General features: G+C 47.9%; 1 protein-coding gene across 2 annotated transcripts in view; it reads left to right on the forward strand.

The window, feature by feature from the left end:
* Positions 1–1,926, forward strand: part of LOC139275931 (sodium channel regulatory subunit beta-4-like) — a 35,266-nt gene extending 33,340 nt beyond the window's left edge. For both annotated transcript variants that reach the window (XM_070893154.1, XM_070893155.1), the window contains one exon: positions 488–1,926. In XM_070893154.1, the coding sequence (XP_070749255.1) occupies positions 488–575 (88 nt within the window). In that variant the 3' untranslated portion in view covers positions 576–1,926. The remainder of the gene's footprint in view (positions 1–487) is intronic.
* Positions 1,927–12,985: the final 11,059 nt, after the last annotated feature.

Here is a 12,985-nt window from a genome sequence, read left to right on the forward strand (position 1 = left end):
TTGCTTGACAATGGACCCAGAATTTCCTCGGAGCTTCTCCTACTGCGCTCCGGTACCTTCGCCGAAAGCCTGGCGGAACCCCACTGCCCCCCCCAAACCCCACGTCCCCCCCAAACCCCACGTCCCCCCCAAACCCCACTTCCCCCCAAACCCCACTCCCCAAATCCCACTTCCCCCCAAACCCCACGTCCCCCCCAAACCCCACGTCCCCCCCAAACCCCACTCCCCAAATCCCACTTCCCCCCAAACCCCACTCCCCCCTATCCCCATTCCTCCCCCACTCAATCCCCCCCCCCCCCCCCCCACACACCGTGCCGGTGAAGTTACGGCAGCGCAACGGGAGCGACTCCGAGGAAATTCGTGACTGACGTGTTTTAACCGATTAGTGCCGCGTTTACATGTTTTGCATCCCCATAAGGAAAGTGTTAAGGTTTTGAAGCCAGTGGGCAGGTGGTTCTATTCATGGTGCTTGCTGTGGTCTCTCTAGGAAGGAGTGTCTGGTTAACTCCTGTGCCAACACTGAACGTGGACATTACGGTTCCAAAGCAGACCTCAAAAGCCCACCAAAGGCGTGAAGATTGCACCGATTTTAGCATCAGTGCTTAAAGACGTGTGACGTGCCTATAAAAACACTAGTGGGTACACACAGATTCTAAGGTAACATTACTACACCTGTGACAGGGTGGGGGAAGGGGAGGGGCATCGTACACAGTATGCGCAGGAGTCTTGGGCGGACACTGCGACCATTTTGAGACATCACAGAAATGGGCATAAGTTCATTCCCAACTGCCCTGCTCATGCATACTGTCTACGTCTCCCCTCCCCGATCCTCAACTGTCACACCCAGCTCTCAGAGGTTAGGGCATGCAATTCATCTGCCTTGCAGCATGCACATGCTATTCATACAGGGATTGACACCAGCTGTGTGGCATCAGACTTGAATCATATATTGCCTTTTTACCCGGTGTGTTACTGTCCTTCAGAACTCCTTCCTTCTGGCTCGCTGTCCCCTTTTCTATCTGATAATCACATCAACTGCAGCCCCTAAATAGCTAAACATAAGAACATAAGAAATCGGAGCAGGAGTCGGCCATTTGGCCCTTCGAGCCTGCTCCGCCATTTAATAAGATCATGGCTGATCTGATCTTGGCCTCAACTCAACTTCCCTGCCCACTTCCCATAACCCTTGACTCCCTTATCATTCAAAAATCTTATCTCCACCTGAAATTTATTCAATGACCCAGCCTCCACAGCTCTCTGTGATACAGAATTCCACAGATTCACGACCCTCTGAGAGAAGAAATTCCTCCTCATCTCCGTTTTAAATGGGCGGCCCCTTATTCTGAAACTATGCCCCCTAGTTCTAGATTCCCCCAGGAGGGGAAGCATCCTCTCTGCATCTACACTGTCGAGCCCCCTCAGAATCTTATACGTTTCAATATAAACCTCAACTAGTAAATCATAGAAACATAGAAAATAGGTGCAAGAGTAGGCCAATCGGCCCTTCTAGCCTGCACTGCCATTCAATGAGTTCATGGCTGAACATGCAACTTCAGTACCCCATTCCTGACTAACCTGAAATGGTGCTGGGCAGTCCAAAGAGGCTGGTGTGAAAATGACTCCGGAACCCAAGCTTTTCCCGTATCATGTGCTGTTGGAAAGGAGCGACCTCTCTTGTGGAGAGATAACCGGCGCTGCTTAAACTAAACCAGTGATACAATCATTAGACAAATTTGTTTAGTGTTAGTTGCCGGGGCAATGGCAGCTGCTTTTACACCTTGTGGGAGTAATTTCCAACGCACTTTGTAAATTAACTGGAATCCATATGCAGCTGACTAGTTTAACTGTTCAGCCGATGCAGTTAGAATTGGTTATAGCTGCAGTGATCGGTACAGGAGTAGTTCCTATTGTGAAGGGTAAGGGAGTGAAGGGTCATGGGGAGCGGGCAGGGAAGTGTTGAGGCCAAGATCAGATCAGCTATGATCTTATTGAATGGTGGAGCAGGCTCGAGGGGCCAAATGGCCGCCTCCTGCTCCTATTTCTTATGTTCTTATGAAGCGGTACTATCTGGGTCATTTCTGATTGAGCTTCGAGTGCAGGCAGCATTTACAAGGGTACGTTTGGGAGGGTCCACTCCTAGTCTGGAGCATCGCTCTGCGGGAAATGTGGATCGGGGCTTGAGTTGCACATACCAGTGTTCCTCACTCACCCGGTTCCTGATTCTCTGGTCATTGCACGCAACTGGGAGCAGAGCCTCGCGTCGTTGACCCCTGTAACGTAGGTGCTGGCTGCACAGGTTGAAGAGCTCAAGCTGTCCTTCTGACCTCAGCCAGCTCACTTGCACAGAGGCACATCATCAGCATAGGAAATTAGGAACAGGAGGAGGCCATTCAGCCCTTCGAACCTGTTCTGCCATTCATTGAGATCATGTCTGATCTGCGGCACAACTCTAGCCACCTTTGCTCTATCGTCCTTGATGCTCTTCCCCAACATAAAATCTATCCAGCTAAGTCTTGACAGATTCAATTGACCCCCCCAGCTTCCAAAGCCTTTTGGGGGAGAGAGTTCCAGATTCCCACTGCCCTTTGTGTGAAGAAGTGCTTCCTGACATCACCCCATGAACGGCCTGGCTCTAATTCTAAGGTTCTGCCCCCTTGTTCTGGATTTGCCCCACCCCCACCACCACAGGAAACACTTTCTAGCCGCCTTATCAAATCCCTTTTGTCCTGTTAAAGACCTCGATTATATCACCCCCTCAACCTTCTACACACAAGCCAATGCAAGCCAAGGTTATGTAACCTGTCCTCATAATTTTAACCCTTTAAGCCCCGGTGAATCTGCGCTGCAACCCCTCCAAGGCTAATTGCTCCTTCCTGAGGTACGGGGCGCAGAACTGAACTCTAGGTGGGGTCTGACCGAGGCTCTGTACGACTGAAGCACAACTTCCTCCCCTTTGTACTCCAGCGCCGCCCCTCGAGGAAAAAGGTCAACATTCCATTACCCTTTTCAATTAGGTTTTATAGGCGTTGCATTTATTCTGGTTCTTCCCTTGCAATGGGCACCACAGACCCCCACTCTTCCCTCCCTCCCTCCTGTAAAAGTGTCAGTTAACATTGATTCACTTCTCAATATAGCTACATCGGATATATATTTAAAAGAAATCCACACATATAGCTGCTTTACCATTGCAAAGTGCATTCAAAAGTGCATAAATGACATACATATATTCTAAACGATGTGAAACTCTGGGAGATTTTGCACACCCTGATTGTTTTGCATGTCCAAAGGTATTAACCAACAGATAATGCTACTCAGGATGCGACCTTAATATAAGTCGTTCTTTGCTTTTTTTTGCTATAAGTTTCAACGGCAGCGCGGTGTTTGACGAGAGTTGTCCAAGACTTGGTTGGTTGGAGACCTGAAAGATCACTTAAGATTCCGATTGTCATTTTATCAGTTTATGCTATCCGGGCGAGAAGGAGTCGGGAATGGTTTGCAAACGATTGGGAATTTTCAGGACATGGCTTTAGGATGCGGTCAGGAAGTTAAGCACTCAAACACTTCCTGCACTGGAGCGAGTTAAATCTTCTAACAAAACCAGTAGTAACAAGAATTGTCAGTGAAATTGTGAAGGAAGATATTCTCTCTACTACCAGAAGTGTTACCAGTGACGCACATCTGGTCAACAACAACAAATTTTATTTATATAGCGCCTTTAACGTAGTAAACCATCCCAAGGCTCGTCACAGCAGTGTTATAAAACAAAACAAGTAAATTTGACAGGAGAAAGTTTGTGAACCAAGGGTGGGATGTGCCATTTTCAATTTTCACTTGGATTTTTCCAAACATTGACAATCGGAAAGTGACTTTCAGTTCACGGCAGGGTGAATTTTGGGGTTTAGATTCCCACTCACAAAATAGTTCAATGAGTGATTGCTTCATATTAATGCAGTGAATGAGCACCGCACTCCATTCATCTCCCACCTCCTCTCAGCCTGTCACCTGGATCTGTTTTTGTGATTGGAGCTCTGATCATATATACAAACAGTTGATGAACATTCAGACGCTCGGATCTGCCATGGAAGCCAGTCCCCCTCGCTGGTTGAAAGGGGGTGTTTTGTGCAGCATGAACTAAAGCATGTTCTCGCCATCAGTGAGGTTCAACACTTTGTGTAGAAACATAGAAATTTACAGCGCAGAAGGAGGCCATTTTGGCCCATCGTGTCCACGCCGGCCGACAAAGAGCCGCACGGCCCTTGGTCAGCAGCCCTAAAGGTTACATATAAACCTATGAACAATGACAGAAAGTCAAAGAGCACCCAGCCCAAACCAGTCCACTTCACACAACTGCAACACCCCTTATACTGAAACATTCTACACTCCACCCCAACCGGAGGCATGTGATCTCCTGGGAGAGGCAAAAACCGGATAAAAACCCACGGCAATTTAGGGAGAAAAAATCTGGGAAAATTCCTCTCCGACCCATCCAAGCGATCGAAACTAGTCCAGGAGATCACCCTGGCCATATTCTATTCCCCGTAGTACTTACCATTATATCTGCTCCATCCAGCAAAAGGTCATCCAGTCTAATCCCAATCACCAGCTCTAGGTCTGTAACCCTGCAGGTTACTGCACTTTAAGTGCCCATCCAACCATCTCTTAAAAGTGGTGAGGGTTTCTGCATCCACCGCTCTTCCAGGCAGCGAGTTCCAGATCCTCGCAACCCTCTGCTTAAAGAAGCCCCCTCTCAAATCCCCTCTAAACTTCCACCAACCACCTTAAAACTATGTCCCCTCGTAATAAACCCCTCCACCAATGGAAATAGGCCCTTACTATCCACTATGTCCAGGCCCCTCAATATTTTGTATACCTCAATGAGGTCTCTTCTCAACCTCCTCTGTTCCATTAAGAACAAACCCAGCCTATCCAATCTGTCCTCGTAACTAAGATTCTCGATTCCTGGCAGCATCCTCGTAAATCTCCTCTGTACCCTTTCTAGTGCAATCACGTCCTTCCTATAATACAGCGACCGGAACTGCACACCGTACTCCAGCTGCGGCCTAACAAAAGTATTATACAATTTAAATATAATCTCCCTGCTCTTATATTCTATGCTTCAGCCAATAAAGGCAAGCATTCCGTATGTCTTCTTAACCACCTTATCCACCTGGTCTGCTACTTTCAGGGATCTGTGGACAAGCACTCCAAGGCCTACCACTTAATGTGTATACCCTTTCCTTATTAGCCCTCCCAAAGTGCATCACCTCACACTTCTCTGAATGAAATTACATTTGCCACTGTTCTGCCCACCTGACCAGTAGATTGATATCCTCCTGCAGCCCATGACGTTCCTCTTCATTATCAACCACACAGCCAATTTTAGTGTCATCTGTAAACTTCTTAATCATACTCCCTACATTCAAATCTGAATCATTGATATATACCACAAAAAGCAAGGGACCCAGTTCTGAGCCCTGTGGAACCCCACTAGAAACATCCTTCCAGTCACAAAATCCATCAATCATTACCCTTTGCTTCCTACCTCCAAGCCAGTTTTGGATCCAACTTGTCACTTTGCCATGTATCCCATGGGCTTTAACCTTCATGATCAGTCTACCATGTGGGAGCTTATCAAAAGCCTCGCTAAAGTCCATATATACTACATCGTATGCACTACCCTGATCAACCCTCTTGGTCAGACCGGGTAAGGGCGGCAGATTTCCTTCGCTAAAGGGACATTAGTGAACCAGATGGGTTTTTGCGACAATCCGGTAGTTTCATGGTCACCATTACTGATACTCGATTTGTAATTCCCAATTTATTTAACGGAATTTAAATTCCCCAGCTGCCACATAGGGATTTGAACTCATGTCTCTGGGTCACTAGTCCAGGCCTCTGCTTTATTAGCCCAGTAACATCACCACTATGCCACCATACCCTAAATTGGCTCCATCCAATGGCATTTGCTTTCTATGAATGAATGGGCGGCAGAGTCTCATTGGTTTACTGCTGTAGTAGAGTGATGATGTCATCACCTGTGTACCAAAAGCACTTCCACGGCAAAGAAGCCAAGGCATCTTTGGCAACTGGTGTCATAGCAACGGGCTTCTGTTATGCAATCGGCGTCATAACCACCAGTGTCTCTCAGTATGTAATAGTGAGGCTGGTCATTATCGGTATCTCTCCGAACGTGATCCCTGTAATAATTAGTATGCAGATTCCAAATATATTCCTCATCTGCAAAACCTTAAATGCGCTGCTTTATTAAAAAGCCTTTAATATCGCAGCCACTCCTTCAACATGTTGTTCAAATTTCACACCTTTGGATTCAGAAAGTTTGTTTTGTATTTTTTCCCTTCTTTCTGGTGATTGCTCTTTCACTCCCCCAGAAAAAACTCTCCTCCCCCTCCCGGCCACTCCCTCTTCTCCCCCTCACTCCCTCTTCCCTCTCCCGGTCACTCCCTCTCCTCCCCCTCACCATTCACCCTCCCACTCTCCTTTCTCTCCCCCTCCCCTCTCTCCTTTTCCTCCCGCTCTCTCCTCCTCCCCATACTCTCCTCACTCTCCCTCCATCTCCCTCACTCTCCACCTTTCCGTTCCTCTCACTCTCCACTCTACCTCCCTCCTTCTCCCCACTTCCTGTATCAACTGAAACCCACTTCCTCATGGGTCAGCCATCATTGGTGCAAACTTTAACCTTTGGCTGTACTGCCCCCTGTTGAGGATGGGGGAAGGTGATTGCTTATTCCACCTCTAACCCTGGCTGGAACCAGAGAGGTTGATTGGGTTGTCAGCTCTTACCGGGATTCAGGTCTTCGAACCCACTCCCAAAACTGCCAACTTTGGCCTAAATTTGCATCTGATTGTGATCAGCCTCATTAATCAGCACACTGGTGTGAGCAGAGAGCATCTTAAACATATTCGCAACTGCCCTGTGGGTTGGCTGGGGTCGAGGGTCAGGGAGAAGGAAGAATCTGTCCTGACAGGGTATGTTGTTGGGTCCACATTGAGTCAAAACTCCAAACTGCATCAACTAATGGAACATCACAACACCCAACCTCACCATGTTGAGTCTTTAGATAAAGACAACAAGGACGCATCTTTAAGAAGCCAACTTACTTTGTGAGGATGCGAGATTGTTGGTTTGGCTTTGCCCCTCCACTTGTGGGACCCAAATTTGAACCTATCCCAGATCAAGCCCCCTTTCTCCGTTGTGTGTTGCCACACCATTTCAGTTTGGGAGCCTGGGTTTAGGGCAGACTCGACGATGAGCAGGAGGCACTGCTCTCACTAAACCCACTTACTGAGACACATTGGTTCCCAATTCATAGAATCCCAGAGCACAGAGTTGGCCATTAACCAGGGTGGTTTGAATGACCGAGACAGAGAACCCACAAAGCATGACTGGTGATGCGAGAGGTGCTGCTGGGATTTGGAGGGGCTGAGGCCTGATGTTCAGCTTGTTCTTGAGGAGGCTTTGACCTGAGAATGCTGGATGATCTCAAGTTCAACGTGAAAGGGGCGTTCAAGTCACTGGAGGTCACCCCTCATGGCCACAAAACCAACCAATGAAAGGGGAGGGGGGGAAGGGCTGGCAGAGGGTCAATTTCATCAACCGTGCCCTAACCCTGGGGATGAAATAATTTTCTCAGTAATATAGTGTCAGCTCAGTGGGTAAGCACACTCTGCATCAGTAGGTTGTGGGTTCAAGTCCCACTCCAGGGACCTGGAGCACATAAATCCAGGCTGACGCTCCCAGTGCAGTGATGAGCGAGCGCTGCACTGTCGGAGGTGCCGTCTTTCAGGTGAGACGTTAAATCGAGGCCCCATCTGCTCTCTCAGTTGGATGTAAAAGATCCCATGGCACTGTTTCAAGGAAGAGCAGGGGCGTTATCCCCGGTGTCCTGGAGCCAATATTTATCTCTCAACCAACATAACAAAAATAGTTTATCTGGGTCATTATCACATTGCTGTTGTGTGGGAGCTTGCTGTGCGCAAATTGGCTGCCGCGTTTCCCACATTACAACAGTGACTTCCAAAAGTACTTCATAGGCTGTAAAGCGCTTTGGGTCGTCTGGTGGTCGTGAAAGTCGCTATATAAAGTGCAAGTCTTTAATTCGGGAGATATGTGTCACCAACACTTGTGGGGGGTTGCGTGAAGTTTAAGATGCTTCCTGACGTTGGTGAATACCCACCGGTAATGTAACCGACTTGGTATTAGAGTTTGCGCTGATGTGTCTATGATGAGCCGTCACTGCACTGCCAGGTACCTTACTATAGTTCTTAAGACGTGACGCATGTCGGATGTCGAGCCCAAGATTTTGGGCAGCGAAAAAAAAAAACACAGCAAGAGTTTATGCAATATCCACACACCCTGTGACCCGCTACCTTCCCGGAGGTCCTCGCCTTCAGAGACAATGTCCTTTCGAACCGTGGCGTGTGTCTGAACACCACCCCTGGAGATCCCAACAACTTGAGTCTTGTCCGCGTTGCGATTCCTTGAAAGAGATTTCCGGCAGATTGCCTGTATTATTGGCCCAGGCGTGCATGTGTTGAGACAGGAGTTGTCCTGCCTGGTACAAGGCAGACAGAGAGGCAAGGGTGGCAGCTCTTAACCTCGAACTGGTGGTGTTTGTAAACCAGTCTGGTGGTCACACTTCGCTCCAAAGCTTGTACTTTTGTAAGGTGAAAATTGCCGGTTAAGGTTTTAAAGAAAAATGTTTAAGCAATATTTGAAAAGAACTCTTACTGCTGGGGTGGGAGGGGGGACTAGAGGCGGTGGTGCATCATGTAATATGTTGACTTTTACTGGGGTTTTGCCGCAGACTTGCACTAAATGCAACAAGTAGGGTTGCTTGACTTGTGTTTTGAAGCTTTGTGACCCCATTATTTATTATTCCTACACATAAATTGGAGGAGGAAACACTCAGGTAATTGGGTGTTGGGGACTCGAGGCTTTATTTCCTTAGAGCTGTCAGTCGGCTGGGTGGACGGGGCTAGGACTGAAGCTCCAATCAGATGGCAGCGTGTAGTCCCTCCCTTACCCACCTGTTGAATGGACAGGTAAGGGGATCGCACCCTGATAAAGATGTACCTCACTATTTAACAAGTGGGGACTGTTTTTTTTTGATCGATTCAGGGCTCTCTTGGGAAGTCAATTCAAAAATAAAGAAACCAATAACTTTTGCCTTTAAGCCATTAATGTAGGTTGAGACAGAGAGGCCACCGTGCCTGAATTTAATGGGCGGCCTCTACTGGTCAAAGTACAACCTGACTTCAGAAGACCATCACAAGAGGGTCACGAGCTACAAATGATCACCAAACAAAATCTGGTCCTCTCCCTCCCTCCATGCGTCCTCGATAAGTGATTGTACTGTGCGTCTTGCTCTGCCGATTGACACACTGCAGGAGGGACTTGTTGAATTGGCTGAAGGTAGCAGGGCAGGTATCGTGTTTCTCAAACTCTATGATGCAGTTTGCGTTGCCTTTTTTGATTTAGATGCCAAATACAAACTATGCGTGTGTTGCTAACATAAAAGGATTGACATTCTATATTGTATTTAATTTTTGTATGCTGCTAATAGATCTATTTTATACTGAAAACAAAATCCCTCACTGATCAAAATAAAAGCATTTCAATCTAATCTGTTGTGTGTGCGTTTCTCATTCTCTTCAGGCACTCAGATCAGCGAGGGGTTGTTCCATTTCCTATTGTCATCATAGGCAGTCCCTCGAAATCGAGGAAGACTTCCTTCCACTTCAAAAGGGAGTTCTAAGGTGACTGAACAGTGTAGTACAGGAATTACAGTCTCTGTCACAGGTAGGACAGACAGTGGTTGAAGGAAAGGGTGGGTGGGGAGTCTGGTTTGCCGCACGCTCCTTCCGCTGCCTGCGCTTGATTTCTGCACGCTCTCGGTGACGAGACTTGAGGTGCTCAGCGCCCTCCACTTAGGGCGTTCTTTGACCAGGGACTCCCAGGTGTCGGTGGAGATGTTGCACTTTATCAAGGAGGCTTTGAGGGTGTCCTTGAAACGTTTCCTCTGCCCACCTGGAGTTCGCTTGCTGTGTAGGAGATCAGAGTAGAGCGCTTGCTTTGGGAGTTTTGTGTTGGGCATGCGGACAATGTGGCCCGCCCAAAGGAGCTGGTCGAGTGTGGTCAGTGCTTTGATGCTAGCCTGGTTGAGGACGCTAACGTTGGTGCGTCTGTCCTCCCAGGGGATTTGCAGGATCTTGCGGAGACAGCATTGGTGATATTTCTCCAGCGACTTGGGGTGTCTACTGTATATGGTCCACAACTCAGCCATACAAGAGGGTGGGTATCACTACAGCCTGGTAGACCATAAGCTTCGTGCAAGATTTGAGGGCCTGATCTCTGAACACTCTTCCTCAGGCGGCCGAAGGCTGCGCTGGCACACTGGATTGTATTGAGATCATCAATGGCGGGGCGGGGGTTTGGTGGGGAAATCAAGTGTTCCTGTTGCTTTGAATAATGTCCATCGCTCTTCTAATATGACAAATAGATTTGTTACTTGCTGTGGTACAGAGGCAGACGGACCAACATCACCCCGGACTCAATCTCTGGATCCTCAGCACGGCACTGGAGTGTCGGCCTGGATTTTTTGTGCTCAAGTCCCAGGAGTGGGTCTTGAACCCACAACCTTCTGACTCAGAGGCGAGTGTGCTGCCCACTGAGCCACAGCTGATGCACAATGTCTTGCGCGTTATCAGATTCCCAAAACTGCAATCTGCAAGTGGCTCAGTTTTCCCAACCTGGCTAATTTGAGGAATATTGTAGGGATTCAGGAGCTGAACGGGAGTGCTGGTCGATTCCTTTCTCTCCCCTCTGCCCCCAAAATTGAGGATCGTCATATTTGCAGTTCCTCTCCCGCCACCCCTCCCCTCCGTACATAGGCGTGAGTTTACCCCATGGGACGGGCAACTCATCCTCCGATCACTGCAAACACGAGAGCTGAAAATGATCAATTTATTTAAAAGCTAATCTGAAAAATTCAGGTACAAAGATATCAAAACAACAATGAAACTTTGACAAGTAATTTGGCGCAAGCATCCAAGGTCAAAACTTCAGTCACCCGGGGGTGGCCTGGGGACAGAGTGGGAGAAAGCAGTGAATCACGGCCACGTTAAACCCTTGCCCTTGCAGTCGCTTTAGCACCGGAGTGTATCATTACAAATAAAGCACAAGTATAGACTGGAACTGAACTTGTGTCTTCCCAATGGGAGGGAGTCACCTTTGCTCACCACAGTGAGACCGAATGGAAAAGGAGACTCCTCGTCACCCCCAATGAAAGGGACCAAATTTTGTTGGGGGGGTGGGGGGGCGGTAAATGTGTTCACGTGCTCCCTCCCCCTCCCCCACAACTGGCTATTCAACATGGGCAGGCCCAGACAGCAAATGCCGTCAGGATATTTAACTAGAGAGAGATTTAGGGGGTGGGGGGGGGGGGGAGGGGGAATGGGGGAAGCATCATAACCGGACCGTGGCCTTGCCCAATGTCCACTTTCCACCAGGAGAGACTAGACAGACAGTGAGCAGGACCCGGAGCCCTGGCTGAATATCCCCCGCCTGGTCCAAGGACACCAAAACCTATTGTAGCCAAACCCCACCCCCCCACCCCCCCCCGACATAGTACAGACTCGGGACGGAATTTGGGAAACAGCTGATGTGCGTGGGCCAGTACCACACCAGACAGTGCCTTCACACACTGAGCCAAGAGGCCGCACATTCAACACGTCTTGATCCTTGCTTTAGTGCATAATTTTTAAAAAAGATTAATTCCCCTCCTGGCTCAGCTTCACATCAATCGTGAGGAAGGATCAGCCCTGATTCAAGTAACTGCCTTAAAAAACAAACAAGGTCCCTTTATAAAATTCGCCCTGCGTTTTACTGAATGGAACACATTCATAAATCCATAAAATGACAATACATGTCTAAAATGGCAACAAAATTTGGCATAAAGACAAGAAAGATTGCACCCTGAGCCAATCAATTCACCAGGTTACTGCTCAGTCCGACCACACATTGCCATTCGCCTCGAGAACTGGAATCGGAATCCAGGCCAGTCTCCGTCCTGTGCGAGATGACCAAAAGCAGTCTCGCCCTCGTCTCCTTCTGATGGGAGATGACTGGGCAGTTTTGGTCTTTCTCTCTCCCTTCCCCAAGAATAGACCCATAAGCCCAAAACTACACTCTCGTCGCCCCACCCCTCAAATCTCACTTGGAATTGATACCATGAATGGTTGATGTAGAAAATGCACAGTGCCTTAGAGTTAATCTGTCGGTTGGGCAGCGTGAAGAGCGTTCCACTCTCCAGCTAACTCGTGCGGGCCTGGAGGGTAGTGCTTGATGGAGGTGTGTACAGTAAGAGTTACTCGAACGTCCCTGATCTGGGAGGTCTCAATGCCAACACGAACAAAAGTGCCTGAAATGGGAATAGGTTGCATTTCTATGCACCAAATATATATACATACACACACACACACACACATTTAAAAAACAAAAACTGACACAAAACAGTTATTTTTTTTCCCCGCTAATGGATTTAAAATTCGGGGTCTGCCAAGAGATTCCAAGGAGTTGGGGGTCATATCACGTGTGCCCAATCAAACCTTCCCCCTCACAATGGGGATTGTTGATTTGCCAGCCTGCAACCCTCTGCGCAAAAAATCTGGTCATCTCATTGGATATTCAAATCTAAAGTAACCAATCGGGAAGAATCAAAAAAAAATTGAGCTGTCCTATTGGCCATTTTCGATTTAAAAATTAAGGATTTTTTTTTTCTTTGACTTAGAAAAGGAGATTTGACCCATTGGGAGGTGTCTAGTATAACTAGCATCCGTGGCAATCATTCCCTGGAAGGCAAGTTAACAAACCCCACCTGTACTTTGCAATAGACGCCACTAGAGCGGCGTACTATGGGACTGTTTACAAAATTAACATTTCACGTAATAAAAAAAAAATAAAAGC

The sequence above is a fragment of the Pristiophorus japonicus genome, chromosome 11 (genome assembly GCF_044704955.1).
Source record: "Pristiophorus japonicus isolate sPriJap1 chromosome 11, sPriJap1.hap1, whole genome shotgun sequence".
NCBI classification, from domain to species: Eukaryota; Metazoa; Chordata; class Chondrichthyes; family Pristiophoridae; genus Pristiophorus; species Pristiophorus japonicus.